This window comes from Tupaia chinensis, unplaced genomic scaffold (assembly GCF_000334495.1).
Source record: "Tupaia chinensis unplaced genomic scaffold, TupChi_1.0 Scaffold000627_1, whole genome shotgun sequence".
Taxonomy (NCBI): Eukaryota; Metazoa; Chordata; class Mammalia; order Scandentia; family Tupaiidae; genus Tupaia; species Tupaia belangeri.
In genome coordinates, this window is record NW_006160147.1 from 2,628,158 (window position 1) to 2,639,299 (window position 11,142).

An 11,142-nucleotide genomic window follows, 5' to 3' on the forward strand; every position below is an offset into this window, starting at 1 on the left:
AAAAAAAAAAATGCCCCATTGTCTCCAGCCCACGCAGCAGCCCGCCAGGATTAATTACACACCCGCGTTGGCACATTGATCGCCTCGCCGCTGATTGGAAAAGCAGGGACTTTTCATCATTCATATCTGCGGCTCAGCACTCCGCGCCCTTGTGCGGAGACACAGAAACCCGCTTGTCTCTCAGGGAAGCCCAGCAGCCGTGCCAGGCGGGGCGCCCTCAGGCCCTCCTGTCACCGCCCTGGAGACGGGCGCCCAGCCCCACGCCACTGAGCCGCCTCTGTGTCCCCTCCACCTCCCTCCAGCACAGCGCTGCCCCCGCTAGAACAGGCTGCTCCAAGGTGCAAGCAGAAACCCTCCCAGCCCTATGCTGCTCCACAACAGCCTCGAAGCCGGGTGGGGGGATTTGGAGGCACCTCTGAGGCCCCCCTCCATCTGAACAGTGGCAGGAGGAGACTTAGGGATCTGCCCCACATGCAGGAGCCCCTCCGTGCAGGGCGAAGTGTCCCCAGGATTTGGGAAGACCTTCTGAACCCTGAGGTCCACAGCCTCCTCTGAGGACTCTGCCTCCTTCCTCCTCCCACCACCTCTCTCCTGCAGCTCACCCTCCCCATCCCTGTGCCCTAGGCTGGCTCTCCCTCCACCCTGGCTCTCCTCCCACCTCCTGCTCCCCTCTGCTAGGCAGCCCCCTGGGCCAGCCAGGCCCATGTCTCAAAGAGCATTTCCCAGGAGCCTCTCCTCCCTGCTCCCCCCTTCTCTGTCCACCCGCCTTGCCCCTCCTCACCCCTCTCTGGCCCATGGTCCCAGCACAATACGCTGGCTGCAACCTGCTCCTGGCCAGCTCCTGCTGTGACCAACCTTCCCTCACCCGCACCACCCACCTGCCTGCGGACCAGGCTCCAGCTCCTTCCAGAGCTCCCCACTAAATCTGAGGCCCCACATCCTAGAAGCTCCCTAGGAACCCAAGAGCCTCTGTCACCCTGAGCCCCAACCTCTGACCCTTCCCCAGTGCCTGGGGCTGACCTGAGCCTGACCCAGGCTCCCCCTCCAACTCTTCTTCCTACGGGCCTTCAACTCATGCCTTCTGGAAAGATTAGAGGCAGGGTGAGGTTGGCCTCTTTGCTCTAGCCAGGGCTGGGGAGACCCTCCTGGACCCCAGGAAGCTGGCAGCCTCAAAGCAGCCCTCACCCACGAGATGCCACTCAAACGTAATAAATTCCAAGAGCAGCAGCCCTTACTGGGGCTTCTAGGGTGGGGGTAGGGGCCCAGAGAGGGCTATAATTAGCATTCTCAGCATCCATGATCCCCAAGTGTCGCTGCCAAGGATGAGGGCTAGGGAAGCAGGGGTACCGCGGTGCGCGGAGCCCGACTCGCAGGCAGGCAGGCAGTGCCAGCCCGGTCAGAGCCCAGCCTTCCTCCTCCCATCTCCTCTATTCGATGCAGCAAAACAGACTCACCGGCTTCGGAGGTGTGATCCCCGCGCTGCAAAGCCCTAACTCTGTGAGCCCCCAAGGCACCCCTCCCCCAGCTCAGGCCAGCTGGGGTCCTCCTTCCCCGCCCCTCAGGGCCCCCTTCTGAAGAGCGGGGCTCTGGATCTATCTGGTCTAATCAGTCATCTCTCCAGCTGGCAGGCCCCTGGCGCGGGGAGAGGATGCTGTTGTGGTTACTGCAGGACCCAGCATCTTTCCCAGGCAGAAGCAGCTGGGCATGCTCCGTGGGCTCCCGAGGGGATTGCAGGGCCACGTGACTCTCCCTCCCCGAGCTGTCACTTAGGATCAGGAGTAAATAGTCCCCAGAAAGGTTTAACTCCATCCACTCCAGGGACAAGCTGTTACCACCCACGCAGCCCGCCTTCCCGGGAGAGGGCAGGGTGGTTCAAGATAGCCTCCCTGGCCTCCCACCGCTGGGACAAGGCTGCCCCCCAAAGAGGATCTGGTCACCAGCTGAGGAAGCTGCATTTTTAGTGTTCTCCCACAAGAGACTGCAGAGAGCCAGAAACTGCCCAGGGGCCATCCCAGCCTGCCCTGACCACCTCTGGGCCCTGAGGCCATTTACCCCAGAAATGGTCACTTCCCTGGGTGTCAGGAAGGTTCGACCAGGACCAGGTCCGGCTGCCTTCACATCCCCAGCCCCACCCAACACAGTGAAGTTAAATAAATAATACTCAGAGGGGTTAGAGGCTGGGAACTCCTAGTCCTCAGCTCAAACTGGTCTCCAAAGCCCTTAGGGAAGGACGCTGGCCTAGCAGGGAGACCCGTGTTCTGCAAAACTGCAAAGCGGAGGGTCAGAGGCAGCAGGACGGACTTGAGAAAGCAGTTACAGCCCTGTTTCTGCTGCAGACAAAGATGTTTCTCCCCAGCTCTCTGCCTCCGTTTCCTCTCCACATCAGGGTGGATGCTGGAAATAATGGGTTCTTTGTGATGAGGAGCAAGTGTAATAGAAACACTGATGTGAGGACCAGGATCAGAAAGAGGACAAGAGGGACCAGCAGTTAGTGTAATGGCTATGTCGCTGGACTCCCATGGAGCCGACCGTGGTTTGAGTCCCGGACCCGGTGGCTTAAACTCATGCCAGGCATGTGTGTGAGCGTGCCCAAGGTCCCGAGAGGAGAATGGAGGAGAAGGGATTGTGGCGTGACCATCCCCCCTGGGGGGTGATTTCTCACTTTCTGTCTCTCTGTCTTTCTGTCTCTCTTTCTGTCTCTCTGGCAAGCGCACGCGCCCTATAGCAAACACCTCTCAAAAAAAGAAAGAAAGAAGGAGGACAAGAAAACAGGAGATTCCTACCTGGACTTCCAGGCAGGCTCACCAGTCCCAGTTCTACCTGCCCCTTGGACCCGGAGACTGAGAACTGAGCCCCGTCAGCTCCTCGAGCCCCTGCTGAGTACAGAAATATCTGGAGAAGGGGAGGAGGTGGGATTGCAGCTTGGCTGTTCTCAGGGCGGAAGAAGTGCCCTCACTTCCCCTCTCTGGTGAGCACACGTGCCCTCTAGCAAATTTTAAAAAATAAATTTTAAAAAATCTCGGGAAGCAAGGACTGGGTAAGGGTGTCTGCAAGGCCCTGCCACGTGGTAATTATATCTTTCACGATTATTATTAGAACAACTTAATTAAAAAATTAAGCATCTCTTTATTCAAATGCAAACGTGTCTCTCTTAATATGATCTGAGTACAAGCATCATTTTTACCAACCGATGCGCATTTTTTTTTTTTTTTAAGACAGGGTTTCAGGAAGAAGTGCCCTCACTTCCCCTCTCTGGTGAGCACACGTGCCCTCTAGCAAATTTTAAAAAATAAATTTTAAAAAATCTCGGGAAGCAAGGACTGGGTAAGGGTGTCTGCAAGGCCCTGCCACGTGGTAATTATATCTTTCACGATTATTATTAGAACAACTTAATTAAAAAATTAAGCATCTCTTTATTCAAATGCAAACGTGTCTCTCTTAATATGATCTGAGTACAAGCATCATTTTTACCAACCGATGCGCATTTTTTTTTTTTTTTTAAGACAGGGTCTCACTATCAAGATCCTCTTGCCCTGGCCTCCTTAAGATGTTAGGATTACAGACACGCACCACCACACCTGGCCCTTACGCTGGACCGAGACTTGAACCTGGGACCTCCACGTGGTCCCAGCCTGTGGAACACAGCGTCTTAGCAGCCCTTATCTTTTAAAAAGACTCTGCCATGGAGGGCGACTTCCTTCTTTCCCAGGGCTCAGAAGGGGTCTGGTTAGTGGGTGTTAATGATCACACCCCATCACACGCAGCACAGCGCAGGCCAGGTGAGGAACTCAGGGATGGTGGAAAGAGCATTCTCACGCAGCACGGCCAGGGGAGCTGGGGTCTCCGGAGAGGACAGCAGGCAGCAGCTTAGCAGCCAGCCCTGGGGAGGGGGGTCCCTTGATCACTCCTTCCCTCCATCAGCCCAGCAGAGATGGCAGGCCAGCGCCTCACTGGCTAGAGGAAAGCCATGCCACTGAAGGGGCCGAGAAGTTGTGGGTGAGGGCCCGGTGCCAGGCAGGATCGGCCTAGCGGGAGCACCTGCCCTGGTTCTGTGGGACTTGGTGAGGCTGTCTGCCTCCCTTCAGCAAACACGAGGGCTCCTGGGGGTCTCCGGCCTTGAGGAGCCAATGGAGCAAAGCAGGGTGTGGGAAAGGGTGACGCATACAGAGAGCCGGTGGGGAAGGGCGCAGGGCCTGCCCCCAGCCCGCACTACCCTGGGCGCCTGGAAAAGGCAGGAGACTGGCAGACGGGCCTGCTGGGCAGCTTTCCTTGCTGGCAGACACAGGCCAAGTCCCACGGATCCTCCGAGAAGCTGCGCTAGTCAGATCGAAGCTTCTGGGGTTCTGGATGGCTTAGGGGGCACGGAAGGCCAAAGGGAGGATCATTTATGGGGTGTTGTGCCTGTGTTCCAAGACGTGGGTGGAAGAGATGTTGCAGCCGGAGGTCCTTAGAGATCCGACAAGGGTGGGAGTGAGGGAGCAGAGAAAACGAGCAGCCTTTGCCAAATCTAAAATCGCTGTCTGCTAGCCCAGCAGAGAAGCAAGATGGCTAAACGGGCCAAGGGGGGAAGGGGAAGGTTTGAGGAGGAGGTGAGAGGGAGACAGGCTTTCAAAGAAAGCACCTCCGTGGTTCCACCACTCTAACTCTCTAAATCTGCGCCCACACAGCACACAGGACCACGTGCACCCGTCCTGGTCACTCGCTCACTATTCACGCTGAGCCCTCGGGCCCTCCCTGCCCGCAACCGCACGGTCTTGGTGGCCACTGAATCGACTGGCTCATTGCCCCTCACTGCCCATCCATAGGGGTGTCTTTCCCACTCCCATCTGTGGAGCGGGAAGGGAGCCCACACAAGCCTCCATCTTTAACTCCACTCCAAGCCTAACCCGGCGGTTCAAACAGATTACTTGACTGTTGAGCCTCAGTTTTCCTCACCCGCCAGGTGGAGTTTCCCCGAAACCCACTAGCTCACTCCTTGGCTCTCTCATTCTTGGCTGTTCTAAGGAGTCACCTGTCTCTCAGAGGGCCGCGCTAGGCAGGTCACCACCGCAGAATTGCGGTTCTGTGACTTCTCCCCTGTCCTGCCTGTCTCCTGGAGATGAGAGAACATTTCCCAGGGCACCTCCTCCTCTGGGGGCCCACGGGTTGGGGTCTGTATTGATGGTTGTCAGCAGCCCAGCCTCGACCACGTCGTCTGGGTCTCACTGTCTAGCCCTGAGCACTGGGGACAGAGCCTGGGTCTGCATCTCTGCCTCCCAGCAGCCCCTCGCCGAGCACAGAGCGCAGCGTCTGCCTGCACGTCCTGGCACCTTCTCGAAGGAAGCGTTCAGACCAGAACAAGGAAGAAGTGGCAGCAGCGGGCAGGCCTCCCTGGGTGGAGGCGCAGGAAGGTCCCGCCTGGGAACACAGTATCAGGGGTGTGGCTCTGCAGGAGGCGTCCGTGCCAGGTCTCCCTCCCTGCCAACTTGGAAGAAAGGGAGGAACCCCCTTGGTGACAGAATAGGCAGGTCCCATAGCAGGCAGCTTCAAGGCAGCTGGGGATGGGGGCTAGGGCTGGAGACACAGACCTCTCATGGGTCAGGACCGGGGCTGCGCAGCCAGATCGCTAAGCATCAGAAAGAAGACCCCCAGCTCTGCCAAGGTGGGGAAGGGTGGAGAGGGCCCTGATACCCTTGGAAGCCACAGCTGGCCTGAGGAGGGGATCTGGGTTACCATGGAGCAAGCCCCTGGAGTGCCTGTGTGCCACCGTGTGTGCTCTGCTGCCCTCCTATGGACATATGTGGTAAGTGCACACAGGCCGCATGGGCTTCACCCACATTTTAACTCTGGTTATTCCCTTCTCCCCTGCCACACCACCCTTCCTAGTAAATGACACTTTCGAAACCGTAGGTACACACCATGAGAATCATCTCCCAAACACCACAGAGAACACTCCATTATTGGCACTTGTTTGAGCCTGAGTAAATGTCAATACTAGCTTATTGAAATGTATGCAAATGAGAAAGAAAAAGAAAATTCCCGAAGTTGTATATATTACTTTAAAAATTATTTAATTTTTAAATTAATTAATGAATGTATTATTTGATTTGCTATAGGGCACATACACTCACAAGAGAGACAGAGAGAGAGAGAGGGAGCAGCCACCCAGTCTGGACACACAGGTGGAGCGTCAACGGCTTTCAGAAGGTTGGTCACAATCCCTAATGAAACAATGCAGCCTTGTTTGTAGACTCAAAGGCCCCCAGCGTTGCCCCTGTCCCTGATAAGTTTTCAGCTAGACTAGTGGTTCTCAAAGTGTTGTTCCCAGGCCAGCGGCGTCAGCATAGCCTGGCTATCTATCAGAAGTGCAAAGTCTAGGGGCTGGCAGGTGGCATAGTGGTTGAGGCATTGAACTCCCACATGACAGACCATGGTTCAAGTCCTGGACCTGGCTTGCTTTCTCACTTTCTCTCTCTCTCTTTCTATGTGTGTGTGTGTCTCTCTCTGGCCAAATTAAAATGAATGATAGAATAAATAAAACTAAATTAAAAATTTTAAAAGGAAACGCAAAGCCTAGACCCTCTAAATCAGAAACTCTAGAAGTGGAACCCTGCATCTGTATCTTATTTATTTATATTTTTAAAGATTTTTGCTGAAGGGTGCGTGTGCTCACTGGACAGAGACAGAAAGTGAGAAATCATCCCTAAGGATAGATGGCCACATTGCAATCCCTTCTCTTCCATTCTCCTCTCGGGATTTGGGGCATGCATACCCATGCACCCAGCATGAGTTTTAAGCTGCCGGGGCTGGGATTCATACTGCAGTCAACTACATAGGAGTCCAGTGACGCAACCATTATGCCATCTGTTGGTCCCCAGCATCGGTATTTTAACAAATCCTGCAGTGAATTTTTTTTTGAAGTTTGCTATAGAGGGTGTACACTCACCAGAAAGACAAAGACAGAGAGAGGGAAACTGAGAAATCACTTAGCAGATGGTCATGCCTCAATCCCTTCTCCTCCATTCTCTTCTCAGGATTTGGAGTACACATGTGCATGTACCTGGCGTGTTTTATAAGCTATTGGGTCCAGGACTCAAACTGTGCAGTCAGCCATGTGGGATCCAGTCGCCTTGACCTCCACGCCACCTGCTGGCCCCTTCTAATGAGTCTGATGTGCATGCGAGTTGGAGAATTACTATGTAGGGAAAAACGATGCATGCGTAGACCAATGGTCACAACCCAACAGCCCAAGTGGGCTCCCCTGAGGAAGGGATCTTGGAGGCAGAGTCTTGCAGGAAGCATAGTGTCCCTGGTTAGCAGAGGGACAGGCTCTTGCAAAGGCCTGGACACGTGGAAGAAAGGCTTATGCCGAGGAAACCACACGCAAGTCAGAGGAGATCAGAGAGCAACCCGGGCATGTGGGAAGTAAGCGGGGCCGCATTGTACAGCCTTTTAAGAGCCTGAACAGGGGTTTTAGATTTTATCCTATAAGTGACCGGAAACATTTTAATGGAGAGTGATACTACCAAAAGCATTCTAGAAAAAAGGCACTCTTGTAGCATTATGGCCTGAAGGCAGAAAGCTCCAGTGGGAAGCTACTAGAATGATCCCAGAGACAGGCCTGCTGGGGTGAACTTGGACAGTGGCCGCAGGGAGCATGAGAAGAGGGCGGGCTGAGAGATACTGAGGAGACCTGACAGGACCCCTGGGGAGGGGGGAGGGGAAAAGGCCAAGGACATCCCTGCTGGTTCTGCCCTGGTACTGCTTCTCACAAAGGTCCAGTCTGCACACGCTGTACTGGGGCGCTCAGGGGGACGCTCCGGACCGGCAGCTGCCATGGGGGTTGGTTTGCTTCTGCTGTGCATCTCCCAGCGTCCCTTGTTCATTCATCCGTTTCTGCAAATACAGGTTTCTATCCCGTACCAGAAAGGTTTAGGGCGGGGCAGAAAACAACATAGCCAGAATCTGCTCTCAGGGCTTGTCCGACAGTGCGGAACACCAGCAATAAGTCAGCAGACGCATATGTACAAACAGGTAGTGGGAAGTGCTAGGGAGAGAAGAGAGTGTGGGGAGGGAAGCCTCAGGTGAGCAGTCAGGAGGGGCCTCTCAGAGGAGCTTAATGGAGCTACAGAGCTCAGAGCTCGGAGCTACGAGTGATGTAACAATCAGAGCCAGGTGTGTGACCACAGGAGAGACGTGTTCCCAGGCAGAGGGACCGGCATGTGCAAAGGTCCTGAGGTGGGGGTGCGTCTGACAAGACGGAAGGAAGGACAGATAAAAGCCAGCAGAGTAGAGGAGCTGTCTGATAACGAGAGATGAGGCCAGAGTGGAGGACGAGGCCATAGCAGGTGGCCAGTTTTAGTCACCGAGGAGATGAGGCGATGTATATGAACGTGCTCAGGAAGAGATCTTGGGGACTGAATGGGCACAGAGAAATACCAAGATGGTATCTGCAAGGAGAAAAGAAGACAAGTTTTGGACTGCAGCGAGGATTTGGGTTCCCTCTTAGGGAACGCTCAGGCTATGGGAGCCTTGCGACGTCAGAACTCTTTCCAGGACAGGTCATTTGCAGTGTTCTAGTTTTGTTTTAAGATGATGGCTACCAGCCACGCTGGCACAAGTGCTGGCTGTTCTTGAGGTGGGGGAAAAGGGGCCTTTCCTGGTTTGAGGAGTGAGGATTTCGGGCAGAGGGTCCCTCCCCACTGGCTGGGCTGTGGCTCCCCCTGGCGGTGCCAGTGTTCCAGCTGGCACCGTACCATCCCTGCAGAGCTGGAGGCCAGACCAGTGGGAGGCCCACAGGCCCGAGCACGCTGTGTCTCGCCTACAGGAAGGAGGCCAGGCCCAGCCCAGCCGGGAGACGGAGAGGCCTAGGCCAAGGCGAGGGAAATGAGTCCTTCGGGTGGCTGTGGACCACCTCAGCCCAGTGAGCTGTGTCTTCAGCTTCCGAGGCCAAACCCAGGTGCACCTTCAGCTGCAGGACACCAGGAGCCACCCTGGCCCCCAGAGGGACCTGACCAACCACCACGAGAACAGCAGCCACAGAGCCACACCTGCCACCCCAGCTTCGCAGGTGCCTCATCCCAGAAAGAAAGCGACTGGCCCGGCCTCGCCACCGCCAGCCAGCTTCCTCTATTCAACCCCCACTCAGATCCCACATCCCACCGCCTCCCAGGGAGCACCGCCACTCTGGCCCCTTCCTCTGGATTTTCTCCGTGTGTCTAGAACAACCTCTGTCCCGGACTCTGCTGAGCCACCTCCTTCCCACCACGCAGCCCCACCCGGCCCCCCACCCACCCACCACACCCCAGAAAACTTTCTGTGATTGACTCTGTTATCGCCCAAGCCAACTCAAACACGCACAGACGCACACACGCTGTCTTCACCTGCCTCGACAGCCATGGCACCTCCTGACCCTCCATAGACCTGGTGCTGCCTTCTGTGGAAAACCAAACCATTGACCCCCTTCCCTCCTGAGGCAGCCTCTGTGATGAGGCCCGGGACAGGGCCACCAGCGGGACCAGAGCGGTCTCACTCACTTGATGAAGTACACGGCTCCCTCCCGGGTGGAATCCGTCTCCCAGCCGGCGGGCAGACCTGCAAGGAAGGAAACGCACAGCGTGAGGCGCCCTGGGCCTCCCCTCTGCCAGCTCAGCCCACAGGCCCGCCTGGAGGAACAGGGCCCTGGACGTCAGGAAGACCCACAGCTAAACCCAGCAGGCTCAAGTCCGCCATTTCATTCTTCGTTGTCCATTATTTTTTGGCCCATCTTTCATTATTTGATGGCACCTAGCACCTAAGCTGCCGGCAAGTTAACGAGAGATGGCCGTGGCTGGGCCTCTGCCGTTGAGCAGTGAAGTGACCAAGTGAATCCCTGCCTGACGGCCGCCACTCAGTCACCCAACAAAGCTCTGCAAACCCGTGTGCACCTGCTCTGCCAACCTGCAGGATACAGCAGGGGACACACAGTTGCCCTGCAAGTGCCCTGAGGATCATCTGGTCAGCCCGCTTAGATCACAGTGGAAGCTGGAACCAACAGGGGTGACTCAGCCTAGGACTTGCAGTAATTACCCCCAAGATCCAACCTGGACTCAAGTCTTTGAACCCCAGGCCAGGGTTGTCACCTCCAGACTGCTACTTTTGACAGGACACCAAGGACCTGGGGAGTCAGTTCCAGGAAAATGGAGACTTCTTTTATTTTTTAATTTTCTTTTTCTTCTATTTTTTTTTTCTTTTTTTAGAGAGAGAGATTTTTGCTATAGGGCACATGCACTCACCAGAGAGACAGAGAGTGATAGAAAGTGAGAAATCACCCCCCGGGGGGGAATGGCCATGCCTCACCCCCCAGGAGAGATAACCACACCACAGTCCCTTCTCCTCCCTTCTCCTCTGGGATCTTGGACATGCACGCACACACACGCCTGGTGTGGTTTTCAGGCCACCGAATTCAGGATTCATACAAACCATGGTCAGCTATGTGGAAGTCCAGTGACGCAACCACTATGCCATCTGCTGGTCCCTGGAAGTTCATTTAAAAACAAACCAACCAACCATTTATTTATTTATTTTGACATCTATTTATTTATCTATTTATTTGTTATGATTTTGGGGCTGCCAGGTCCAGGACCTGAACCATTGTCGGCCATGTGGAAGTCCAGTGCCTCAACCACCATGCCACCTGCCAGCTTCCCTGGAAGTGCATTTAATGTGCATTGCAACAGGGTACAATGGGTGTCAGCCCATACATTTGTACAGATGAAGAAACTGAGGCCCAGACAGGTTAATCAACTTGCTTAAGGTCACGCAGGAAGTGTCTGGGCCAGGACGTGAGTGCTGGTTACTGCCTCTGAAGCCCACACTCCTTCCTCTGTGCAGCTCCATAAATGCTACTTGTTCCCCTCTGTCCCTGTGGGAGGACCTTCCCATTCAGAAGGGCGTGGGTTGGCAGTCTCTCCAAGTAGAGGGATCCCCATTGGGTCAGAATCATAAATAATTCTGCCACTGTGATGTGCCTGGGAAAGAGGCCAGGGTGGATTATGTCCCCTGCTTTTTCTAGCAATTTCCCTCCACACTGCCCTCTCTGCCCGGGCAACACCAAAGCACTTATAGTCCTATCCAGGCGAAATGCCCGCTGAGACAGCTGCCCTCCCGGCAAGCTTCAGGGCC

The 11,142-nt window shown here is 55.2% G+C and overlaps 1 protein-coding gene across 10 annotated transcripts in view; it reads right to left on the reverse strand.

The window, feature by feature from the left end:
* PLEKHA6 (pleckstrin homology domain containing A6) overlaps window positions 1–11,142 on the reverse strand; it is a 164,663-nt gene that overhangs the window by 144,512 nt on the left and 9,009 nt on the right. For 9 of the 10 annotated variants that reach the window (XR_003551192.1, XM_027776038.1, XM_027776036.1 and 6 more), the window contains exon 3: window positions 9,516–9,573. Coding sequence is in view for 8 of the 10 variants with exons in the window: in XM_027776038.1 (XP_027631839.1) it covers window positions 9,516–9,573 (58 nt within the window). In the remaining 2 variants the exon portion in view is untranslated. Of the gene's footprint in view, window positions 1–1,454; window positions 1,679–9,515; window positions 9,574–11,142 lie in introns of those variants that run through there. The other variant, XM_027776044.1, reaches the window with a different exon arrangement.